The sequence below is a fragment of the Anolis carolinensis genome, chromosome 1 (genome assembly GCF_035594765.1).
Source record: "Anolis carolinensis isolate JA03-04 chromosome 1, rAnoCar3.1.pri, whole genome shotgun sequence".
NCBI classification, from domain to species: Eukaryota; Metazoa; Chordata; class Lepidosauria; order Squamata; family Dactyloidae; genus Anolis; species Anolis carolinensis.
In genome coordinates this window covers 259,865,649-259,889,154 of record NC_085841.1, presented here as the reverse complement: position 1 = coordinate 259,889,154, position 23,506 = coordinate 259,865,649, and the positions used below count along the sequence as shown (strand labels likewise).

The 23,506-nt window shown below is 41.1% G+C and overlaps 2 protein-coding genes across 4 annotated transcripts in view; one reads left to right on the top strand and one right to left on the bottom strand.

The window, feature by feature from the left end:
- Positions 1–14,519, bottom strand: part of ric8a (RIC8 guanine nucleotide exchange factor A) — a 35,122-nt gene extending 20,603 nt beyond the window's left edge. The window contains exons 1-4 of one of the 3 annotated variants that reach the window (XM_062967509.1): positions 13,866–14,519; positions 10,176–10,257; positions 4,793–4,981; positions 365–412 (exon numbers count right to left, since the gene is read on the bottom strand). In XM_062967509.1, the coding sequence (XP_062823579.1) occupies positions 365–412; positions 4,793–4,876 (132 nt within the window). In that variant the 5' untranslated portion in view covers positions 4,877–4,981; positions 10,176–10,257; positions 13,866–14,519. Of the gene's footprint in view, positions 1–364; positions 413–4,792; positions 4,982–5,199; positions 5,359–10,175; positions 10,258–13,865 lie in introns of those variants that run through there. The other 2 variants (XM_003214797.4, XM_062967508.1) reach the window with 2 other exon arrangements.
- A 2,575-nt stretch (positions 14,520–17,094) lies between these two features.
- bet1l (Bet1 golgi vesicular membrane trafficking protein like) lies at positions 17,095–23,457 on the top strand. Its single transcript, XM_003214798.4, has 4 exons — positions 17,095–17,323; positions 21,171–21,262; positions 21,463–21,519; positions 22,483–23,457. The coding sequence occupies exons 1-4, from the start codon at positions 17,305–17,307 to the stop codon at positions 22,648–22,650; spliced, it is 336 nt and encodes a 111-aa protein (XP_003214846.1). The 5' UTR covers positions 17,095–17,304; the 3' UTR covers positions 22,651–23,457.
- Positions 23,458–23,506: the final 49 nt, after the last annotated feature.

Genomic DNA, 23,506 nt, shown 5'->3' with positions numbered 1-23,506 from the left:
CTCCGGAGCCCGTGCCCAATCTATGCCAACTTCCTCCGTCACCACCGGTTCCTCCGCATCCATTTCCACCTTAAGATCCCCTCCCAAGTCCCCACATGAATCCTCCTCAGAAGACTCCCCATCAATCTCCCTGATTCTCTTCCTATGTAAATCTTCCAGCGAGCCCTCCTCGTGAGGGTTCTTCCTTCCTCTCCTAATCCCACCATTATCACTCACAGCCTCAGAAGACTCATTCACAACATGGCTTGGAAGGAAAGTCAAGGCATTGTTGTTTATCCCTTCCTCCTAGCCAGTGTCCTCAAGGAAGTTCTAATTATCAGCCTCGACGTTCCTGACTGATGAAGCAGAATAAGACTAATCTTACCTTCCTTTCTTCTTGTTCCTCATCTTCAAAGGTGAAACACTGTGATTTCTGGGAAAGCAAAGCACAAGACTGAAACAAACTGTGAAAATAAATATCTTTTAAATGCACAGAAAACTTTGAAAAGAGCAATGATGATAGGCTGTTTTCTTGTGAACACCCAGCCAGAGTGTGAAGCCCAGTGAACCACAAACCAATGGAGGTGAGGAGGAAGAAGGAGGAAACAGGTACAGTTATGGAGACGCATGGACTGGTTTTGGTCTAAGGCAGTGGTTCCCAACCTTTGGGCCTCCACATGTTTTGGACCAGCTCCCACAGTTCCTAACAGCTGGTAAGATGGCTGGGATTTCTTATAGTTGAAGTCCAAAATACCTGGAGGCCCAAAGATTGGGAACCACTGGCTTAAGGGAATGTGGCGCCTTTGAAGATATCCCAGGTTTCATGTGATATGATGAAGATGACAGCAGGTAACACCAAGAGATACTTAAGACAATATCCTAAGTATCTTTTGGTGTTACGTGGTTTAAGCGGTTTATGACGGAAGACAGAATAAAACCAACCTAGGGTCCCCAGATGTTTTGGGCCTACAACTCCCAGAACTCCGTCAGTTTCCAGCTATGAGGATTTCAGGGAGTTGAAGGCCAAAAACACCTGGGGACTCCAGGTTGAGAACCACTGCTCTAAAGCTACTTGCACTTCGAAAGCCCCTTGAAGCCAGTAGAGATGCACTAGGAAATGCTCTCTGAAAACTGCAGTCACGCACACAGGTTTAAAAATAGAAAAGGTTCCTCATGTGGATGACTTCAAAACAGGTCAGTCACTCAAAGTGTAACAGGACCATTATAAGGCCTTGATATGAGGCTACTCCAACTGGCCAGTTTCTAAAGGAAACAAGTAACCACAGTGGAAAAATCATGGGCTCACAGAACTGAGTTTGTTTTTATAATAAGATGAGTTTAAGCAGTGGGTTGATTTTTAGTGGGAAAATGTCAAAGGGGGGGAATAATGTAACACCTTCTCTCCCACACTATGAAATGTAATGTAAATCAAACTCAACACTATTTTTAGTAAAAGAAAAAGACATTGGGAGTTCCAATCACAAAGCTCCCACATAATGCCTAGCTTGGCTAATAAGCCTTGGTGTTGTCAGCATACATGAATGATCAGCCCTTAGCAGGTCCAACTGTTTTAAAACCTGATCCCTTTGAAATCTCAGCTATAATGGGGAAAAACAGCCATATCCTCTTGCATCATTTTTTGAAACTTGTTCTGGTGAAAGAAGCAAAATCACTGGGAAAAGATAACCCCCTCTTGTTCTCAAAATATGGTCCAGATGGATGCAACAATCCACAATATTTAATAATATTTTAATCATTTCAAGCCTTCAGGACTCTTCATATGTGTGATCTTAATCACAACCCTTTAAGATAAGCATTATTATCCCCTATATGGCAGACTGGGGAGGGCACAGATTGAGAGGGAATAGGAAATTTGCATAGAACTACCCAACAAGTGTCTGTTAGGGGATGGATTTGTATTTGCTGTAGAATCCTACACATATTTCAGAGCATTCTGGTATGCAATATGGTATGCATTCTTATCTCATAAGTCCGCTGGGCTTCACAGTTTCCTCATGGACTGAGCATGCAGCCTAGAATATGTTTCACTCTTACTACATATTATACTGTAGTGGAATACAGGAACACATAACTCTCTTTAGTCTTTACTGATCTTCTCAATCAATTCTTTGGTTCTCATCCCATTCCCACCTCGTTCTACCCCTCATGGATCCACTGTGATCTATGTTGGTGACTCTGGTGAATTCCAGAGTACAAAACAAATAACCAAAACAATAGTGAATTCCTTGATAAGCTTCCATGGGATCACCAACTCTTGCATGGCACTGTTGAAAAGCCACTGCCCTACACAATCACAACCCAACACCTGAAATGGTGGGCCACCTGGCCAGAGATACCCTTTACATACATTTAAAGCTTGACATGAGATACTACAGTTAGCCCTCCACAATTGTTGGCTTGACTTTTTATGGGTTTGGTTATTCAAATATCTGATTTAAATGTTCTCTCTACAGGTTTCTGGGTCCTCCATGCAGCTCTACAGTTTCACTAGAAGGTGATCACAGAGTCATGCTGGAGGATGTAGAAATTCCTAGAAAGATATTATCTCAGATAAAATTGCATTTTTATTTGCATTTTTTCACTTTTGTGGATTTCTTGTGTCCCTGGACTGACTGGATAAATAAATAGGCTGTACAGCCTGTACTTAAAAACCTGTATTCCTGCACAAAGCCCCTGGAATTCTGTAGAGAGTTTTCTATTAATAGAATTATTTTGTCTTTTCCAATATGAAATAAAGATAAATATAAATTAAAGGATATCCTTCTGCTTGCCATCCTAAATAGCTACTGCCTTAATAGATTTTAATGGGGAGCATATCCAAGTACATTTTATGTCAGTATGAGGGAAGGCTTCTATGATTTCATTCACACAACTGTAAGACGACAACATATAATAACTTATGAAGGAATCATGCTGATAAATACAGTAGATAAACAGCTAGAATATATTATGCACCTTCTCATTAGCTAAGATAGTGAGTGAAGAAGATATTAGGGTTGGCTTATACTTCCTGAGTAGAAATCCTGGTTAGGATACTGGATTTCAAATCTTTTGACTCCAGGAAAAGCTTTCCTTGTCTACTAAGGAACCACTGTATATGCTGCAAGAGATTCTGAAGTATATTTCAAGGCAATTCATATGCCTAGGCTTAGTGGTCCGATATGAATGAATAAGTGAAGAGTATGCATCCAAACAACTTCGCACTGACCTATAACTGCATATTCCATGGAATAGTTAGAAATAAATGAAACCACCTTTCAGGGAAGCTTCTCTATTATTACTGATCTGCCAATTGAGAACATCCTGAGAAATATTCTAAGTATATGCCTAAGCTTTTCCATCCTGCTTTGCAGTTTGAAAACTTCTATTTCAGGCAATACCTAAGTTTGCATTCCATAATCTACAGGTTGCAATTTTTTCTGTATTCACAGAACATTTCAGTATTTTTCTCTTTCCACATGGATAATAACTCCTGAATAATTTATGAACATTTTGTCTTTAAATTTTTTTTTTCTGTTCTGCACAAGAAACAACAAACAAGGGAAAGATTACTGCGTGTAGTCAAAGAATGATAATAATACAGTAGAGTCTCACTTATCCAAGCTAAACGGGCCAGCAGAAGCTTGGATGAGCGAATATCTTGGATAATAAGGAGGGATAAAGGAAAAGCCTATTAAACATCAAATTAGGTTATGATTTTACAAATTAAGCACCAAAACTTCATGTTATACAACAAATTTGACAGAAAAAGTAGTTCAATACGCAGGAATGTTATGATGTAATTACTGTATTTATGAATTTAGCACCAAAATATCATGATATATTGAAAACATTGACTACAAAAATGGCTTGGATTATCCAGAGGCTTGGATAAGCGAGGCTTGGATAAGTGAGACTCTACTGTATCTATAAAGTAATGATGGAGAAACACTAAAGACTGGTCTCCTTATTAACAAAGGTCTTAATTTGCTTTGCAAATGCCTAGGTTGGATGGCATACCTACCCACATAATGATTTTATCTATCTGCCTTCATACATAATAAATAAAATATCCCATATTATGTGAAAGAATTTCCTGGAGTTCTAAGAATATAGGCGGGCTAATGTTTCATCCAATTTAGCCTCTTTGTGCTTACTATACCTGGAATTTCCACTGTGTTTAAACTCTTCCTTCTTATTCAAAAAAGAAGATTTGAGTAGTAAATCACTTATTTTGCATAAAGAAGGCTCCAAGTGCAATTCCCAGAGGCTCTAACAAAAACAAGGGTAGACTTCTGGTTTAGGGTTCTGCTGCTATTGCCATTTGGCCGAGATCACATTAAAATTATCTGAAATTAGATGTCCCACAAGAAATCTCCTCCATGTACAGCATCTCCTAACTAACAAACATGGGACCACATGTTTGTTAGTGTCACACATCTGCTCATCACATAAAACTCCTCTTTTTCCTTCTGCTGTCTGAAATCGGTCTTCATTGCTAATTTTGCTGGCAATATCACATCAGCTGAAATGGCACAACCAGTAGATATTTGCATGTAATTTTTAGCAAGAAAGGGAGAGGGAGCAGGCATAAATGGTAACACACACACAAAAGGCCTACTATTCTCTTGGCAAGGAAAACAGAAGCTTGCTTCCAAAGGTTAACAAGATTTGATGGAAGCAAAACATGGGCAGATGTAAGTTAAAGGAGTGGGCCAAAAGGACAGCACCAGAATATTTGCCGGACGGATGTGGTTTCTCCGACAGGCCCATTGCAGGGACATCCGGCAAACTGCTTTCAAGGGACACTTACCTCCTGGTTGTAGATCTGTAGCACCTTGAGGACTATATCTTGCTCCCCATTTTCTATTGTCTCCAGCACAGCCTGGACTGCCATTGCTCCAGAGAACGGCGGTGGTCCAAAACACGAGAGAGCGTGGCAGGGGGGCTTTGTAGTCCGGCTGGGTAATTATAGGAACACAGAGGGTTTGTCGCCAAGCAGCTGAGCAGGAAGAAAAAACAGGCAAACCAGTGAGGCTGCAGGCTCCGGCACACCAAAGCACAGAACAGATAGATGTTTCTAGTAAAGCCAGCCAGGAGCTCCGTCTCCCTCTCGCTCACACACACACTAATCCTCTTTGGGCTTTTTAGCATTTAATAAATGCCCTCCCAGCAAAGCACCTAGCAAACCCTCCCTCTCCCTCCGAGTCTGAGGATTACCTCCAAACAGATTATCGACATGCTGCAGCTCCCTCAAATAGCCTCTCCTCTCCTCCACCCACTGTCCTGATTTCTGCCACTGCACAGAAATGCCCAGAGATCTCCAAAACATGGCATGCACAAAACAGATGAACATGTACATTGAGGCTCCGTTGAATGCAGCAATGAATGCTTTTCGGGGATGAAAAAAAGGCAAAAGGGGGAGACAATTGCATCATGCAAGCGGTGGCTACAAATCTAAATTCATCAGAAGGATGTGCATCTCAGATCCACATATCTGCATCTGTTTACACAACACTGGGAGGAGGGCATTTTGGCCACCTCTAGCCCTGAATTTAGCTAATGTTATTTCTTTTCCTACACTACAATCTTAAACATGTGATGTTTATTCAAAATATGTCACCATAAAACTATCAGGACACAGGAAGGGTGATGTTTCTTTCCCTCTAGTAGACAGTGTAATAATCACACATTTCACAATAAATGATGAAATCTGGGGTTACTGGAATGAGGGATTAACAAACAGTAAGCATGCAGACTGGAAAAAGGCAATTCAAAAGTCCATCCTTGACTCATTCCACATTATGGGTCCTTGTCCTAGAGCATTCCCTCTATAGAACTGTCTTGGCCTTTGTAACTGGGAAAGGCTTGGACACATGTTCGCCTAGACTTGCAAGTTGTACACAAGCCAAAATATATTAAAACATGGGAACATTTCCAGAATACTTGTACTCAGAGACAATTCTAACTTTATATTTACATTTTTTTTGCACTTTACATGAATAGTAAGGAAAATATCTGTGAAATCCATGTAGTCAGACTCTGTATGAATTATGAAGTGGCTCTTACATGCATTATTTGTGTGTGCATATATGTCTTCAAATTACCTGCCAATTTATGGCAACCTTGTAAATTTTACAGGCTGTTCTTAGGCAAGGAGTATTCTCAGGTGGTTTTTGTTAGAAATATTAAAAATTAACTAGGTATTTTTAATTACAAAAATGTGAGTCAAGCACTGAAAGGGTTAAATGGGTGCAATGACTCAGCAAAAGCTGCAGTTCAATATAAGCAGGTGTGCTTGTAGCTTAGTAAGCCTCAGAATGCGTAGGCCTCAGTGTTAGTAGGTCTCAGTGTTAGTAGGCTTCAGTATGAGGAGGCCTCGTGTGTAAAGCTCCAGTGTTAAGGTTGCTGTGTGTAAAGCTACTGTGTGAAGCTCTTGAGTAAGTTCAGTGTGAGAGCAGGCTCTGTGAGAGCAAAGCTGTTTATCTGCAGGAGAAAGAAGCCCAGCGTGGAAGCAAAGAAGGAAGTATAAATAACTTTATTGGTTTTATGGAAACCTTGTTTTTGTAAATACTGCAACCATATTATTCTGCTACAAAGAAAAGCCTCCAAAGGAAGAGATAACATTGGGCTGTGTGTTTTTGTTGTTTTTTTATCACTTTTGGCTGGGTCACGCCGCTGCTAATAATTTACTCTGCTGTACATTTATGGGGAAAGGTCTTTTGTTAACATGCCCACTTGCCCAACAGTTATGCCATTTCTTCCATCTGAAATATACCCGAAAACACTTGGTATTCATTTATGGTCTCCCATCCAATTATTATCCAGAGTTGGCCCTGCTTTGCTTCCAAGATCAGATGGGATTTGGTACATTTAGAGAATATTTTGATGACTGCGTGCTTATATAGACATATTTCAATGCTTGCCATTTTTTGCAAACTAGGACAGAGGAGATCCAAAAAAATCTAAATAATGAGGGAAGGGTGAGGAATAATATGCCATGTGCCCAAATATGTATTTCTTTGGTGCAGATATTCCCAATTCTAGTAAAGTATCACCAACATTGGGTCTAGTAGGTGGATTCTAAAAGGCACCCTTCATTAGCATTCACCTTCCCTTTAAAATAAATTCAATCTGCCTTCAGAAAGGAGAGGACGGAGTTTGAAAGTATAATCAGTTCTAAAAATAAAGTATATGGTAATGAACAGCCTCCTTCCTTGCACAAAACAAATTCACTCCCCATCCCAAGGCACTATTAACTGCAAATAATTATGTGCAACTAGACCTGAATCACAGTTCAGTTCTATCCCTAGACCTCCCATGAACTTATAGGGTAAGAAGAAACATTATGGCACCCACCTAACCAAGTCACATTTACTAATATTCAAATCATGTTACTTTACCAGAGGTAAAGATAGGACCAGGACCTATCTTTTCTACTGCTTGGTTTTGTTTTGTAAAAAGATTAGCATCCCTGTCGCTTTTGGATATTTAAATCTGGTATGATTTTTAAAAAGATATTCTGGGGATCAATAGCTGTATTTATTCTTGCTCTGACACTCCTGATCTATCCTACATGCTTTCTAATCTATTATTTTTTTTGTAATCTCTGGGTGCATCAACACTGTAGAATTCATGCAGTTTGACAGTACTTTAACTGCCAGGGCTCAATGCTGTGGAATCAGAAGAACTGTAGTTTTACAAGGTCTTTAGTGTTCTTTGCCAAGAGTGTGGCACCTCCCCAAGCTTCAAATCCCAAGATTCCATACCATTGAGCCATGGAAGTTAAAGTGGGCATCAAATGATATGAATTCCATAGTGTAGACATAGTCTAGGAGCCTTCAGTAGCACAGCAGGTTAAACTACTGAGCTGCTGAACTTGCTGACCAAAAGGTCAGCAGTTGGAAACCATGAAGTAGGGTGAGCTCCCGCTGTTAGCCTCAGCTTCTGCCAACCTAACAGCTTGAAAACATGCAAATGTGAGTACAGTAGAGTCTCACTTATCCAACACTCGCTTATCCAACGTTCTGGATTATCCAACACATTTTTGTAGTCAATGTTTTCAATATATCGTGATATTTTGGTGCAAAATTCATAAATACAGTAATTACTACATAGTATTACTGCGTATTGAACTACTTTTTTTGCCAAATTTGTTGTCTAACATGATGTTTTGGTGCTTCATTTGTAAAATCATAACCTAATTTGATGTTTAATAGGCTTTTCCTTAATGCGTCCTTATTATCCAACATATTCGCTTATCCAACATTCTGCCGGCCCGTTTATGTTGGATAAGTGAGACTCTACTGTATATCAATAGGTACCGCTCCGGTGGGAAGGTAATGGCACTCCATGCAGTCATGCCAGCCACATGACCTTGGAGGTGTCTATGGAAAACGCTGGCTTAGAAATAAAGATGAGCACCATCCCCCAGAATCAGACATGATTAGACTTAATGTCAGAGGAAAACCTTTACCTTCCTCTCTTTAAAGCAAAACTTGGGACACTGTTTCTCAACTTGGGACACTGTTTCACGTTATGAACATTTCTCATGGATTTGCAACCTGCCTTCTGTGTCCAGCAAATGATTTGAATTATTCATTTGCCACTGGACTTTATTTATTGTGTTATAACCCCGATGGAAGCCGGATTATAACCCTGATCTGATTTTTGTAAATGAAAGAATAATCCATCAATGCATTAAAAGGGTATTAAACAGAGACCTTGGAAGCAACTATTCCTGATATAGAACCTTCTATAGAAGGCTACGATCTGTTTGTAGAAGCTGTGAAAAGATCCTCGAGGCTCTCAATCCCTAGAGGCTGTCGCGCAAGCTACCTACCAGGCCTAAATGAAGAATCGCTAAATCATCTACAGGAATATCTCAGACTATTTAAAGAGAATCCATACAGCGATGAGACTATAACAGCAGACCAAAAATTATCTACAGCCATAGCTAATGCTAAGAAAGACCGCTGGATAGAGCTGCTTGAGAATCTTGATATGTCCAAGAGTAGCCGAAAAGCCTGGCAATTGCTGAGACGCCTGGATAGTGACCCTCTGGTCAAACATGGACACGCAAATGTGACACCAGACCAGATAGCTTACCAGCTAATTCAGAATAGGAAAACCAACTGCAGTAAAGATGAAAATCAACAGAGTGCCAGAACTTGGAACCCACCAGTTGTCATCTCCTCTAAACATGAAAGAACTCAGAGAAGCCATCAAGCAATGTAAAACTGGTAAAGCACCTGGCCTAGATGACTTAATGATAGAGCAAATCAAACATTTGGGGCCCAAAGCTGAAAACTGGCTTTTGAAATTCTACAATCAATGGTTGGCACACAAACAGATTCCAAGAGCATGGAGGAAAACTAAGATCATTGCCATTTTAAAACCTGGTAAAGATGCGTCCAATGCCAGGAACTACCGACCAATCTCCCTCTTATGTCATCTATATAAAGTCTATGAGAGGATGCTATTAAATCAATTAGGACCTGTCATTGACCTAAGCTTATTGCACAACAAGCAGGTCTCAGACCAGGGAAAAACTGTACAGGTCAAATTCTTCATCTGACTGAGCATATCGAGGAAGGCTATGAGAAAGGCTGCATTATGGGAACAGTTTTTGTGGACCTTATGGCAACCTGGCAAGATAGCACTACCTGGAGGAATCCTCCACCTTATGTGACTGTGGAGCAGAACAAACAACCCCTCATATGTATGCTTACCCACAATGCCCTGCCTCATGCACAGAGGAGGACTTGTTCAAAGTTACGGACAATGTGACTGCTGTTGCCAACTTTTGGTCTAAAACTATTTAGCTGTTTGTGATTCCTTTATTTTATTGCTTTTAAACTTATTTATTATGCAATGCTTTTGGCACGAAATAAATAAATAATTCTAAATTTCCTTTGATCGGAAGCTGGCCACTTGGAAGTGCCACTGGTGTTGCTGTAAGAAAGTCCTCCATTGTGCATGTGGCAGGGCATTGTAGTAGGTGTTCTGTGGTTTGCTCTTCTCCACACTCGCATGTCGTGGACTCCACTTCGTAGCCACATTTCTTAAGGTTGGCTCTGCATCTCGTGGTGCCAGACCACAGCGCCTTCCAAATTGCCCAGATGAGGGAGTTTCTCATCTGGTATCAGCCACTGATTGAGGTTCCGGGTTTTAACCTGCCACTTCTGGACTCTCACTTGCTGAGGTGTTCCTGCGAGTATCTCTGTAGATCTTAGGAAGATATTTCTTGATTTAAGGTGTTGGCATGCTGGCTGATATCTGAATAATAATAATAATAATAATAATAATAATAATAATAATAATAATTTTATTCTTATATCCCGCCCCATCTCCCCGGAGGGACTCGGGGCGGCTTACATGGGGCCATGCCCAGACACGACAGCACAAATCAGATAAAACATTAAACCGAGCAGTAAAACTTCAACATGATTAAAAACAGTCATAAAAGTCAATATACACAATAATATTAAAATCCCGATTTGGGTCAAAAGATATCTGAACAGAGGATGGGCCAGAGATATCAATGCCTTCGTTCTTTCATTACAGACAGCTACCTCCTAACGGATGTTAAGTGGTGCAATACCAGCTGAACAGTATAATTTCTCTAGTGGTGTGGGCATAGACATCCTGTGATAATGAGGTATGTCTCATTAAGAGCCACTGAACAGCAAAGTAAGGAATGATTGCATGAAATGGCTCTTAAAATGCAAAATAGATAGTATTTTCTATACAGTATGCAAAGTGGGATCATTCAGATATGAATACACTGCAATGAACCACCTTTTTCGGCCAAGAAGACGGGAGGTACAGATAATATAAAATTGTTTTAGAATGGTAAGCAGGGATGTGCCCATGTCCATTATTGCTGTAACAATTGCTAGTACTCTTTCTATTAGAATGGAAAAAACATTACAGTAGAGTCTTGTTTATCCAAGCTCCGCTCATCCAAGGTTCTGTTTTATCCAATGCAATTTGCCTTTTAGTAGTCAATGTTTTTGTAGTCAATTTTTCATTAAATTGCAAAATTTTGATGCTAAATTCATAAATACAGTAATTATTATACAACATTATCGTGTACTGAACTGCTTTTTCTATCCATTTGTTGTAAAGCATGATGTTTTGGTGCTTAATTTGTAAAATCATAACATAATTTGATGTTTAATAGGCTTTTCCTTAATCCCTCCTTATTAACCAACATTTTCGCTTATCCAATGTTCTGCCGGCCCATTTATGTTGGATAAGTGAGACTCTACTGTATCAACAAGTGATAGTTTATCAAACCATAAGGCCCGAGCCTCAGCTGGTTGTGTTGAATAGGCTTGTGATGGTTTGGGAAACAAGTGGCCCATTCACAATACAGAATTGCAGTACTTTTGTTCTACTTTGGCTGCTATGGCTGCAACTTATAGATTCCTGGGATTTGAAGTCTGGTGTGGCACTGAAGCACTTTGGCCAATAATAGTAAACTCTTCTCCCTAAAGTGCAAATCCTAGGATTCTACAGGATGGATGCATGGCCAGTGAAGCAGAATCATTGTGCTATAATTCTACAGTATGAATGAGTGCTAGGTCTTTTTTGTTACCTGGGCCATAATAGTTAGAAATAAGAAAAAAGACTGCAAAAGAATGCTAGTTCCCTTAAAAAAAGGAGTATTTGGCAACAATACCTGCCACTATGTTATTGTTTACAGGTACTGATTAATACTTTCACATACATTGGTATGTATTCTTTAATTTGGGAATACAGACATCGCTTATCCAAAATGTTTGGGGCTACAGTGCTTTGGAATTTTTTTCCACATTCTGGGATACTTGCATATCCCAAATATGATTAAGACCTATTTCAAGGTGGGACCCAAATCTAAACACCTAATTCATTTATGCTTTATAAACACCTTATACACCTAGCTTGGAGATAATGTTACACATAGCATTTTAAATCAGTTTGTGCATGAAACAAAGGCTGTGTGCACTGAACCGCCAGAAAGCAGAGATATCAGTCTCTTGGCCATCTATTTTGGAATTTGGAGTATTTCAGATGTCAGAATTCCAGATAAGAGATGCAACCCAGCCAGTATATTTTCCACTATAAGGGTCACTATAGGGGTCATAAACACTATGGAGTGCACTGGCAGAAACATTCAGAAATTACTGCGTATTTTATACAAGTAAAAGCCTGAACTTGTCATGAACAAAAAGGTAGGGGTACATCTACACTGTGGAATGAATGCAGTTTGACTCCACTTTAGCTGCCAGGAATCCTGGGAGTTGTAGTTTTAAAAGGCTTTCTCTGCATGAGAGTGCTGGTGCCTCGCCAAACTATAACTTTGGGTTGCTGTGAGTTTTCTGGGCTGTATGGCCATGTTCCAGAAGCATTCTCTCCTGACATTTTGCCCAAATCTAGGGCAGGCATCCTCAGAGGTTGTGAGGTGTTGGAAACTAGGTAGGTGAGGTTTATAAATTTGTGTAAGGTCCAGGGTGGGAGAAAAAACTCTTGTCTGTTGGAGGCAAGTGTGAATGTTGCAATTGTCCAACTTGATTAGCACTGAATAGCCTGGTAACTTCAAAGCCTGGTTGTTTCCTGCCTGGGGTTTATATATTTGTTCCACTGATACATAAACTTGCCTAGTTTCCAACATCTCTCAGGATGCCTGCCATAGATGTGGGTAAAACGTCAGAAGAGAATGCTTCTGGAACTTACTGCCTCATCACACTAGAGCATGGATCCACTTTAAATCTGGTTTCTGCCTCCTGCAGAATTCTGGGGTTTGTAGTTTGGTGAGGCCCAGGACCTGTCTGGCTGAGCTGTTTAAAGCCCCCTCCCTAAAGTGGATTTAAAGCGGATCTAAGCTCTAGTGTGATGAAGTCCATAGCCATACAGCCTGGAAAACTCACAGCAACCCAGTGATTCTGGCCATGAAAGCCTTCAACAACACATGCAACTTTCATGTTGCATAGCAGAGAGTGATGGAAATTAAAGTGGTGTCAAACTGGATTTATTCTACAGTGTACCTGCATCTAGGGCCCCTGGTGGTGGCGCAGTGTGTTAAAGCGCTGAGCTGCTGAACTTGCAGACCGAAAGGTCCCAGGTTCAAATCCCGGGAGCGGAATGAGTGCCCGCTATTAGCCCCAGCTCCTGCCAACCAGCAGTTCAAAAATATGCAAATGTGAGTAGATAAATAGGTACCACTCTGGCGGGAAAGTAACGGCGCTCCATGCAGTCATGCCAGCCACATGACCTTGGAGGTGTCTATGGACAACACTGCCTCTTCGGCTTAGAAATGGAGATGAGAAATGGAGATGGAATTAATTATATATACGTTTTTAAGGTTTTTTATAATGTGTTTTAACAATGTTATTAATGGATCTGTTTATATTGTTTTGTTTTTATGATTGCATTTTGGGCATTAAATTTTGCCAATTTTTGTAAACCGCCCTGAGTCCCCTCGGGTGAGAAGGGTGGGGTATAAATGTTGTAAATAAATAAATAAATGAGCACCAACCCCCAGAGTCAGACATGACTGGACTTAACGTCAGGGGAAAACCTTTACCTTTTTTACCTGCATCTAAGGTTTCATTTAGTCAAGCCTTGTTTACATCCCCCCAAATCTCCTGAATCCCACTAATGCCCAGATAATATATCTATCTACTTTTACAAAGGGGTGGAAGGCGGGGGTTAGGAAACATTTAATTTAATAATCTGCCTTTCTTAATCTAGGATATAAAATAGATTATTATCATTATGGAGATAATATCAGTATACATTAAAAGCAAACGTTCCCTTTGCAATGCAACCCCTCCCCTCCCAGCAAGGCCCGCCACCCTATTCATTGGGGAACCCCAAGGAAGGGGAAGGGAGGCTTTTACCTTCCTTTGCAGCCGAGCTGCTTTCGGTGGGAGGTCAGGCTCTCCGCCTCATTCCCTGCGCTGGGCGCCGCCGCAGAGGCTGCTTCCTCCTTCTCCCAGAAAAAGACGCGAAGACGGGGAAGCCTAAAGGAAGGAAAGGAAGCCGAAAGGGGGCGCCGGTTGCCGGAGGTGGAGGCGGCAGAAGGGCAGCCGGTCCCCGGAGAGCCTTGCCTCAGTTGCCTGGCAGTGGCTGCTCTCCGCCCCTCGGCGCTGCACGGAGGCGGGAAGGAGCGGCAAGGATGCTCCTGCTACACTGTGGAATTGATGCCGTGGGATGCATGCCACATTAACTGCCATGGCTCAATGCTATGGAACCCTGGGGTTTAGAGCTTGGTGGGACACCAGCACTCTTTGGCAGAGAAAGCTAAAGTCTATCGGGCATGGGTGAAGTACTGTGGCCCCATCATGAGAAGACAGGAACGCTTGGAGAAGAGAATGATGCTGGGGAAAACGGAAGGAAAAAGGAAGAGGGGCCGACCAAGGGCAAGATGGATGGATGGTATCTTTGAAGTGCCTGGTTTGACCTTGAAGGAGATTGGGGGTGGCGACAGCCGACAGGGAGCTCTGGCATGGGCTGGTCCATGAGGTCACGAAGAGTCGGAAGCTACTGAACGAATAAACAACAACATCGGGCATGGGCAAACTTGGGCCCTCCAGGTGTTTTGGGCATCAACTCCCACAATTCCTAACAGCTGGTAGAAAATAAGAAGCACAATTCAAGCCCTGGCAGACCGTGCAAAAAAGAATCTAGGAACCTCACCTCCTTCAACCAACTAAACTGGACTGTGGCGCAGGCTGGTGAGCAGCCTGCTGCAATAAATCACTCTGACCATGAGGTCATGAGTTCGAGGCCAGCCCATGGCGGGGTGAACTAAAAAAAATTAAAATAAAAAAAATTGATTAAATCAATTAAATTAAATCAATTAAATTAAATTAATTAAATCAGTTTAAAAAATAAAAAATAGCCCCTGCTTGTTGCTGACCTAGCAACCCGAAAGATAGTTGCATCTATCATGTAGGAAATAAGGTACCACTTATAAAGTGGGGAGACAAATTTAACTAATTTACGAGGTTGGAATGAGGAAGTGCCGTCACAGTGGACGATGAAGCAGCTGCTCCCCCTGTGGCCAGAACTGAACATCCCCTCAGGAGAAGGTTAAATTGCCTCTGCGTCTGTCTCTGTCTCGGCTCTATGTCTATATGGGCATTGGATGTTTGCCCTATATGTATATACAGTAGAGTCTCACTTATCCAACACTGGCTTATCCAACATTCTGGATTATCCAACGCATTTTTGTAGTCAATGTTTTCGATACATTATTATTATTATTATTAAACTTCATTTGTACCCCGCTAGCATCTCCCGAAGGACTCGATGCAGCTTACAAAGGCCAAGGCCTCAACACCCAGTATAACAATACAAAACAAAAGGCAAATTAAAACAATTAAAACAGTATAAACAACAAGCAACAAACAATACGCTAAAACACAATAAAACTGGGCCGGGCCAGAGTAATGGGTACAAGATTAAAAGTGCTGATGTGACAGGTGATATATAAGGCTTATAGGGCAAATGCAGAGTGCGATATACGATCTTAGTTCTAATAAAGTGCTTATGGGACTTGGTGTTGGAGATTTCCTATTAATCTGGGAAGGCACATTGGAACAGCCAGGTCTTCAAGTTCTTTCTGAAGACTGCCAATGTAGGGGCCTGTCTGAGATCCTTGGGGAGGGTGTTCCAGAGTCGGGTCCATCATGATATTTTGGTGCTAAATTTGTAAATACAGTAATTACTAGGTAGCATTACTGCATATTGAACTACTTTTTCTGTCAAATTTGTAGTATAACATGATGTTTTGGTGCTTAATTTGTAAAATCATAACCTAATTTGATGTTTAATAGGCTTCTCCTTAATCTCTCCATATTATCCAATATATTTGCTTATCCAATGTTCTGCCGGCCCATTTATGTTGTATAAGTGAGACTCTACTGTAATGTGATCTGCCTTGAGTCCCCTTTGGAGTGAGAAGGACGGAATATAAATACTATAAATAATAAATAAATAAACTGGGCTCTACAGGCCAATGGAGACTCCACCACAGACATCAGAAGAGCTGCAAGGCCAAGAACAAGCCACAAGAGGAAAGACAAAGATCCACCCAGAGGAAAGATGTTCTTACCAGACATCAAGGGAACCACTGACCCTATAAGGAAGCTGATGAAGAAATACAACCTACAAACTATCTACAGACCCACTAAGAAAATCCAACAAATGCTATGTTCAGCAAGCAATGGACAAGAAGGATCCTCTCACCTCTGCAGGAGTCTACCATATACCATGCAGCTGTGGACAAGTCTACATAGGGGCTACCAAATGCAGCAGTATTGCCCAAACATGAACCAAGAAACATGAGAGTCAGTGCAGACAAGCTCAACCAGAGAAGTCAGCCATAGTAGAGCACTTGATGGACCAACCTGGACACCACATATTATTTGAGAGCACAGGAATGCTGGAACACTGACAACCACCATGTCAGATTGCACAGAAAAGCCAGTGAAGTCCACAAGCATGTGGACAATTTCAACAGAAAGCAGGAAACCATGAAAATGAACACAATCTGGCTACCAGTATTTTAAAAACTCTAAAATCAGGAGAGTAAATAAAGAACAACACTCTGAAAACAGAGGAATTCCAGATAGGAAACAATCAAGGCCAGCGAATCACCTCCCAACAAAGGATTCCCCCAGGCTGGAAAAAGTCAGGCTTTGAAGCTACCAGGTCATTCAATGCTAATCAAGCTGGCCAATTGCAACATTCACGCTTCAAACAGACAAGAGTTCTTTCTCCACCCTGGACATTCCACAGATATATAAACCTCACTTGCCTTAGTTTTCCAACAAACATCACAACCTCTGAGTATGCCTGCCATAGATGTGGGCGAAACGTCAAGAGAGAATGCTGCTGGAATATAGCCATACAGCGAGGAAAACTCACAGCAACTTGTTTGATTTGCGAGTCTGCCTAGAATGGGGCTGGACTGGATAGCCTCTAGAGTTCCCTTCAAGCTCATTCTGTGAACCTTTCAGAGACAGCAACCAACGTCACAAACAGGGGCGGGGCCAATGCTCTTGGGTGCCCGAGGCAGAGAAGCCAAAGGGCAACCACTTCCTGCTCCTGCCCTCAAGAAACATGACGGCCCATTCCCATTCAAAGAGCATTCCCTCAGGAAAAATGGCGGCCTAAACCGCACTCTTTCTTGCTTGGAGGAGGCGCTTATCCAATCCCCGCCCCGCGGCCTCCTTGCCCTCTTTCCTGATTGGTTGCTCTTCCGATCGCTTGCCCTCCTTGTCTCCGCCTCCCGTCTTGGCTCCGGATAGGACACGAAGGCAGAAGGCAGCCATGGCGGACTGGGGCCGAGGTAGGGAGAGAGTTCTCTCTGAGGGGAGCCGGCAGACCTCGGGAGGAGGAGGAGGGCGGCGGGGAGAGTGGGCGCCCTTCGTTCTGCCCGGTTAAGCCTTCCCTTTGTTTTGAGGGGAGGATCCCCTTTCCCTTTGAAGCAGGCCTGGGCAAACTTCGGACCTCCAGGTGTTTTGAACTTCAACTCCCACCATTCCTAACAGCCGGTAGGGCCAAAGGTTGCCCAGGCCTGCTTTAAATCCTTCTTCCCTCGCGTCTCTTTGGTTGTCTTTCACAATAATGCCGTTTGACAGCTGATATAGTAAGTGAGGCACAGTATCGCCAACCCTATCTCCATAACATTGAGCCGTGGAAGTCGAATGTGTCTCAGACTGCATTAGTTCGTAAGTGTAGATGCACTGAATAAAAAGAAAAGGAATTATTTATACCGGAAATGCTTGGGACCTGAAGTATTTTGGAATATTCGCCTGTATAGAATGAGGGGGGAATAGAGATGGGACCGAAGGCTAAACAGGACATTCATTTGTTTCGTTTGTATATACAGTAGAGTCTCATTTATCCAAGCTAAATGGGCCGGCAGAAGCTTGGATAAGCGAATATCTTGGATAATAAGGAGGGATTAAGGAAAAGCCTATTAAACATCAAATTAGGTTATGATTTTACAAATTAAGCACCAAAACTTATACAACAAATTTGACAGAAAAAGTAGTTCAATACGCAGTAATGTTATGTTGTAATGACTGTATTTACGAAATTAGCACCAAAATATCACGATATATTGAAAACATTGACAACAAAAATGGCTTGGATTATCCAGAGGCTTGGATAAGCGAAGCTTGGATAAGTGAGACTCTGCTGTATCTATGTAGGAGCCTGGTGGCGAAGTGTGTTAAAGCACTGAGCTGCTGAACTTGCAGACCTAAAGGTCGCAGGTTCAAATCCCGGGAGCGGAGTCAGTGCCCGCTGTTAGCTCCAGCTTCTGCCAACCTAGCAGTTCGAAAACATGCCAATGTGAGTAGATCAATAGTTACCGTTCCGGCGGGAAGGTAACGGCGTTCCATGCAGTCATGCCGGCCACATGACCTTGGAGGTGTCTACAGACAATGCCGGCTCTTCGGCTTAGAAATGGAGATGAGCACCAACCCCCAGGGTCAGACATGACTGGACTTAACATCAGGGGAAACCTTTACCTTATGTATATGTAAATATACGTTATGAGCTGCTGAACTTGCAGACCTAATGGTCGCCGGTTCGAATCCGGGGAGTGGGGTGAGCTCCCGCTGTTAGCCCCAGCCTCTGCCAACTTAGCAGTTCGAAAGTGGCGCTCCATGCAGTCATGCTGGCCACATGACCTTGGAGGCGTCTATGGACAATGCTGGCTCTTTAGCTTAGAAATGGAGATGAATACCACCCTCCAGAGTCGGACACGACTAGACTTAATGTCAGGGGAAAACCTTTACCTTATTATTATGTTTATTTATACCCCACTTTATCTCCCCCGAAGGCGACTCAAAGCGGCTTGACATAAAAGATCAGCATAACCATTTAAAATATACAAAAATTAAAACAGGATTAAATATAAGCAGCGTTTTTTAAAAGTTTACTTAATTTGTTGACTTACTGGCATATTTATTTATTCTATAGTCCTATCCTTATGGTCAAAAGGAAGGATAAGAATGACTTTACATAACCTAAGAGTCCTTTTATAAACAGTTTTAAAGAATTTTGTGCGTCAAGCAAAGTTGGTACACACTGATCCATCAGAAAGCAAATGTCTTGCTACCATCTCATTTCAGTGGACTTCTGTTCTCAAAATGTTTGGGATGGCAATGTTTTGGATTTTTTTCAGATTTTACTGTCTTTACCTATCCGTAATGAGACATCGTGGAGATGTATCTCGTGCAACATTAATTTTAAGATTCATGCATCCATATATAACCACAAGAGTGTTCTATATACAATGCTTTTTAAAAATAATTGTGTGTGTGAAACCAGGTTGGGCACATTGAACCCTTAGAAAAAACAAAAGTGTTACTTTCTCATCCATCCATGCACACAGTTTTGGATTTGGGGATTTATGGATAAGGGATATTCCAACCCTGTATTTCTATGATTGGTTTCTTCATTCATCCTGTTTTCATTTTGGGTGTTTATGTGTGAAAACTATAAATTTTTAATACTGTTATATTTATTTCTGTTTTAATGTTTGCATATTTAAAATTATGTGGTCATACTTTTAATGTAAGCTGTTTGAGTCTCCTTTGGGAGAGATAAAGTGAGATATAAATAAACATAATAAGTTTCAAACCTGAATCACAGGTTCGCAGCTTGAATGTTCTCTGGGATTCAAGTTGAGCCTGGAACCCCAAGGGAGCATTTGCACAATTAAAACTTGTGTGCCAGTTGCACCCGTACCTTGGGAAGTCAGACTTGGCCACGGTAGCCCACGCTTTTGTTACATTTCAAAGAGCCTACTGCAATGCGCTGTATGTGGGATTGCCTTTGAAGACTGTTCAGAAGCTTCAAGCGGTCGAACGGGCGGCAGCCAGGGAGCATACAACGTCAGCTCCATTGGCTGCCAGTCTGCTACTGAGCACAATTCAAAGTGCTGGCTTTAGCCTATAAAGCCCTAAACTGCTCCGGCCCAGCTTACCTGTCCAACCATATCTCCCTCTATGGACCATCTCGGAGGTTAAGATAGTCTGAGGAGGCCCTGCTCCATCCCACCTCCTTTGCAGGCACGGTTGGTGGGGATGAGAGACAGGGCCTTCTCAGTGGCTGCCCCTTGGCTGTGGAACTCACACAGTGATATTTGATCAGCTCCTTCCCCTCTGGCCTTCAGAAAGAAAGTTAAAACATGACTATGGGACCAAGCTTTTGGAGAATAATTGCAGTGCAATAAATGAATGTAGAATCTGTGCAATGACAATTGCAATGGCACTGGATTACGATTTTAGATTGTTATTTTAGTAATTGATGTAATTGTTTTTAGATGTTTTAATTCTCTGGTTTTTAATATAGATGTTTACCAATTGTATGTTACTTTAAGGCATTTAATTGTCAATATGTGATGCTTCTCTGAGTCCCCCTTGGGGTTGAGAAGAGTGGGATACAAATATTTGAAGTGCATGCACACTTCTAGCATGGCTTTCTATGACAGCAGTGGGAATTTCTCCACATATTGGAGAAAATGCTGTCCTCTGTGGCTGTAAATACAGAGCGTGAATACATTAGCACATGTACCACACAGTTAAACTGTGAAACTCAGTGCAACAAAATGTAGACATGGCCGCTACTGGAATGGCTTGAAAGAGGGTTTCCATATATTCATAGAGGAAGGAGCCATCAATGATTGCTACTTCAGGTGTGTATCTGTCGCGGGGACTTTGGAGATGGAGTTGTACTCAGGTGTTGCTGGTGGTTTCTGCTGCATGTGGTCCTTTGGATTCATCTATTGTGGCTTTTCTTATTCCTGTAAAAAAAACTGCAATGTATGCCACTTTACTTCTGGAACTGGGGTCTCATGATGGCTTACAAGATTAAAAATAATGGAAAAGTTATAATGTTTAAACACAATTAACCTACTTATAATATTAAAGTGCATTGAATCATAGAAAAATATAGCACCAGTCTATTAACAACTCTTTTCACAACAATCCATTATGTCTGGATTGAAAAGATCTTTATTGAAAATGATATGGAGAGGACCAGCTTCTTTGGAAGGGGGCTCCACAGCTTGAGAAAAGCTACCCAGAAGGCCCATAGAAATACAGATATTATCTGTATCCCCAGAGGTGAGTTTTAACTGGACTTGTAACAAATGACAGGGCTCTTTTTCTTTGTTGCAGGTCAGAATGCAAGTGCTGTGGATGATATGCTAGATGAGGAAAACAAGCGTATGACCGAAAACCTGAGTTCTAAAGTCACCCGGCTAAAATCGGTCAGTAGATCACTTCATCTACTTAGCGGGTTTTTCCTTACTGTATATTTTTTATCTTAGAGTTGTAGGAAGCAATTTAAGCTTTTGTTTGTGTTTCCTTAATTATCCTACCTTAAAAGCATCTCATTACTAAAATCATTATATGTGATGTTTAACAAAATACATGACTGGATAACAGTTGTCTTCTGTGCTTTGAATAGCTTGCACTAGACATTGACAAAGATGCTGAGGATCAAAATCACTACCTAGATGGCATGGTAAGTCACTCCATTCACAAAGTCAATGAAACCAAATTGTTTATATACTGCTGAATAATTTTGTGTGATAGTATTAGTTAGGAGTAAGGTCAATGTGATATTGGATTCCTAGTTCTAAATATTTAGAGTTCCTTACTCATGTAATACTTTGATTAATGCAAAATAATAAAAACTTGCCGTCTATATTAGCTGTTATTGTTTCTGTGATATATAAAATCATAAAATTGGAGGAGACCACAAGGCCCATCTAACCCATCCCTCTGCCATTAAGGAAAAGCACAATCAAAGCACCCCTGACAGATGGCCATCTAGCCTCTGTTTAAAAGCCTCCAAAGAAAGTGCCTCCACTACACTCCAAGGCAGAGAATTCCACTGCTGAACAGTTCTTATGTAATGATTTGTAATTGTTTTCTAAATATGCACATTCTGGGAAGCAGCAGTCTGCTATAAATTCCTATTACACATGTAACACATGTAATGCAGTAAAATATATGGTTGTACCATTATTTTATGACCTGTGCCTTCTTCATTTCCATTCTGTCCATTGCACTGAATCTGGCAACCTAGGTTCTACCTTGTATTCAGTTATAAAGCTCACTTAGCGCCCTTCCACATAGTCATATAACCCAGAATATCAAGGCAGAAAATCCCACAATATCTGCTTTGAACTGGGTTATCTGAGTCCACACTACCATATATTCCAGTTCAAAGCAGATGTGAGATTTTATTCATTTGTGTGGAAGGGGTCCTAGTGGCCCCAGAGCAACTAAGATTTTTGTAATTATTGTGACGAGAACAAACAAGATCTGATTTTGTAACTGGAAAAGCTGTATTGTAATTTGGGTTGACTGAATTTTAATCAGAAATAGGCATTAAATGGAGAGAAATTGGTCATGGCAATATAGGAGTGGATATATAAGTCATGATTTCTCTATATCAAATTTTACTTTCTCTTTGCTTTAGGACTCTGATTTCATGAGTGTAACGGGCCTTTTGACTGGGAGTGTGAAGCGTTTCTCCACCATGACCCGTTCAGGAAGGGACAATCGCAAACTTCTTTGTTACATCTCCGCTGGACTTGTTGCTGTATTCTTCATCCTCTATTATTTGGTGGCAAGGGCACGAACTTGAGAAGCATTACCAAAAAATTATACTCGGGTGCTTGTGTGTAATACAGTGGCACAAAATCTTATAACAGGAGGGAAGGGGGAGCTTTAGAAGACTTCCTGTTAAGGAACTGTCCAGATTTCACAGTGATCCAGAGAATTCTCTATGAACTCCATTGTCATTTTTCTAGACTAACTTTTATTTGTCTTTAATAAGGGTAAAGTTATTGTGCCATTTTATGTCTGAAAGCATAAATTTAGCAAACTTCACTTCCATATTGGAAAGAAACATTCTTAAATTGGTTTTCTCTTTCTGCTGGGTGGGAGGGGAAACATATTGATGATGTTGGCATCAGCAGGAAAATCCTGATCCACATCTTGATTGCAATCCATATCATAACAGAAATGTCCTAGTACTTAAATTCAGTGAAAAATAAGTGCTGTCAACGGGATACTGATATTAGGACATTGGTGTACTGGAAACAATTTAGCTACGATCCAGCTTTTTTCAAGAAAAAAATCAGTGGTTATTTTCTCTGTTCCTGGGTATACCAGCACTTATAATATGTTCACAATCTCTTTGCATGTTGTTCTCAAGGACTTGCTTAATAGAACAGAGATGTGCTTGGAATAATTCCGGAAAGAAGAAAGCATGAGAACTTACACAAATGTCGCCATTTCGTCTTCATTTTTGTTTGTGATTTTCATTCTTGTCAAACTTCTAACTACATAATTTATATTTATCCCTGGTTATATAAAACCCTATAAGAAGTTAATGTATCTTTATTTTTAAGAATTTGTGAAGATTCACCTATTAAATATGTATTAATGATCCACTGATTAAGGCTTCAGTCATATACACACTTGCCTTGGGAGTAAAT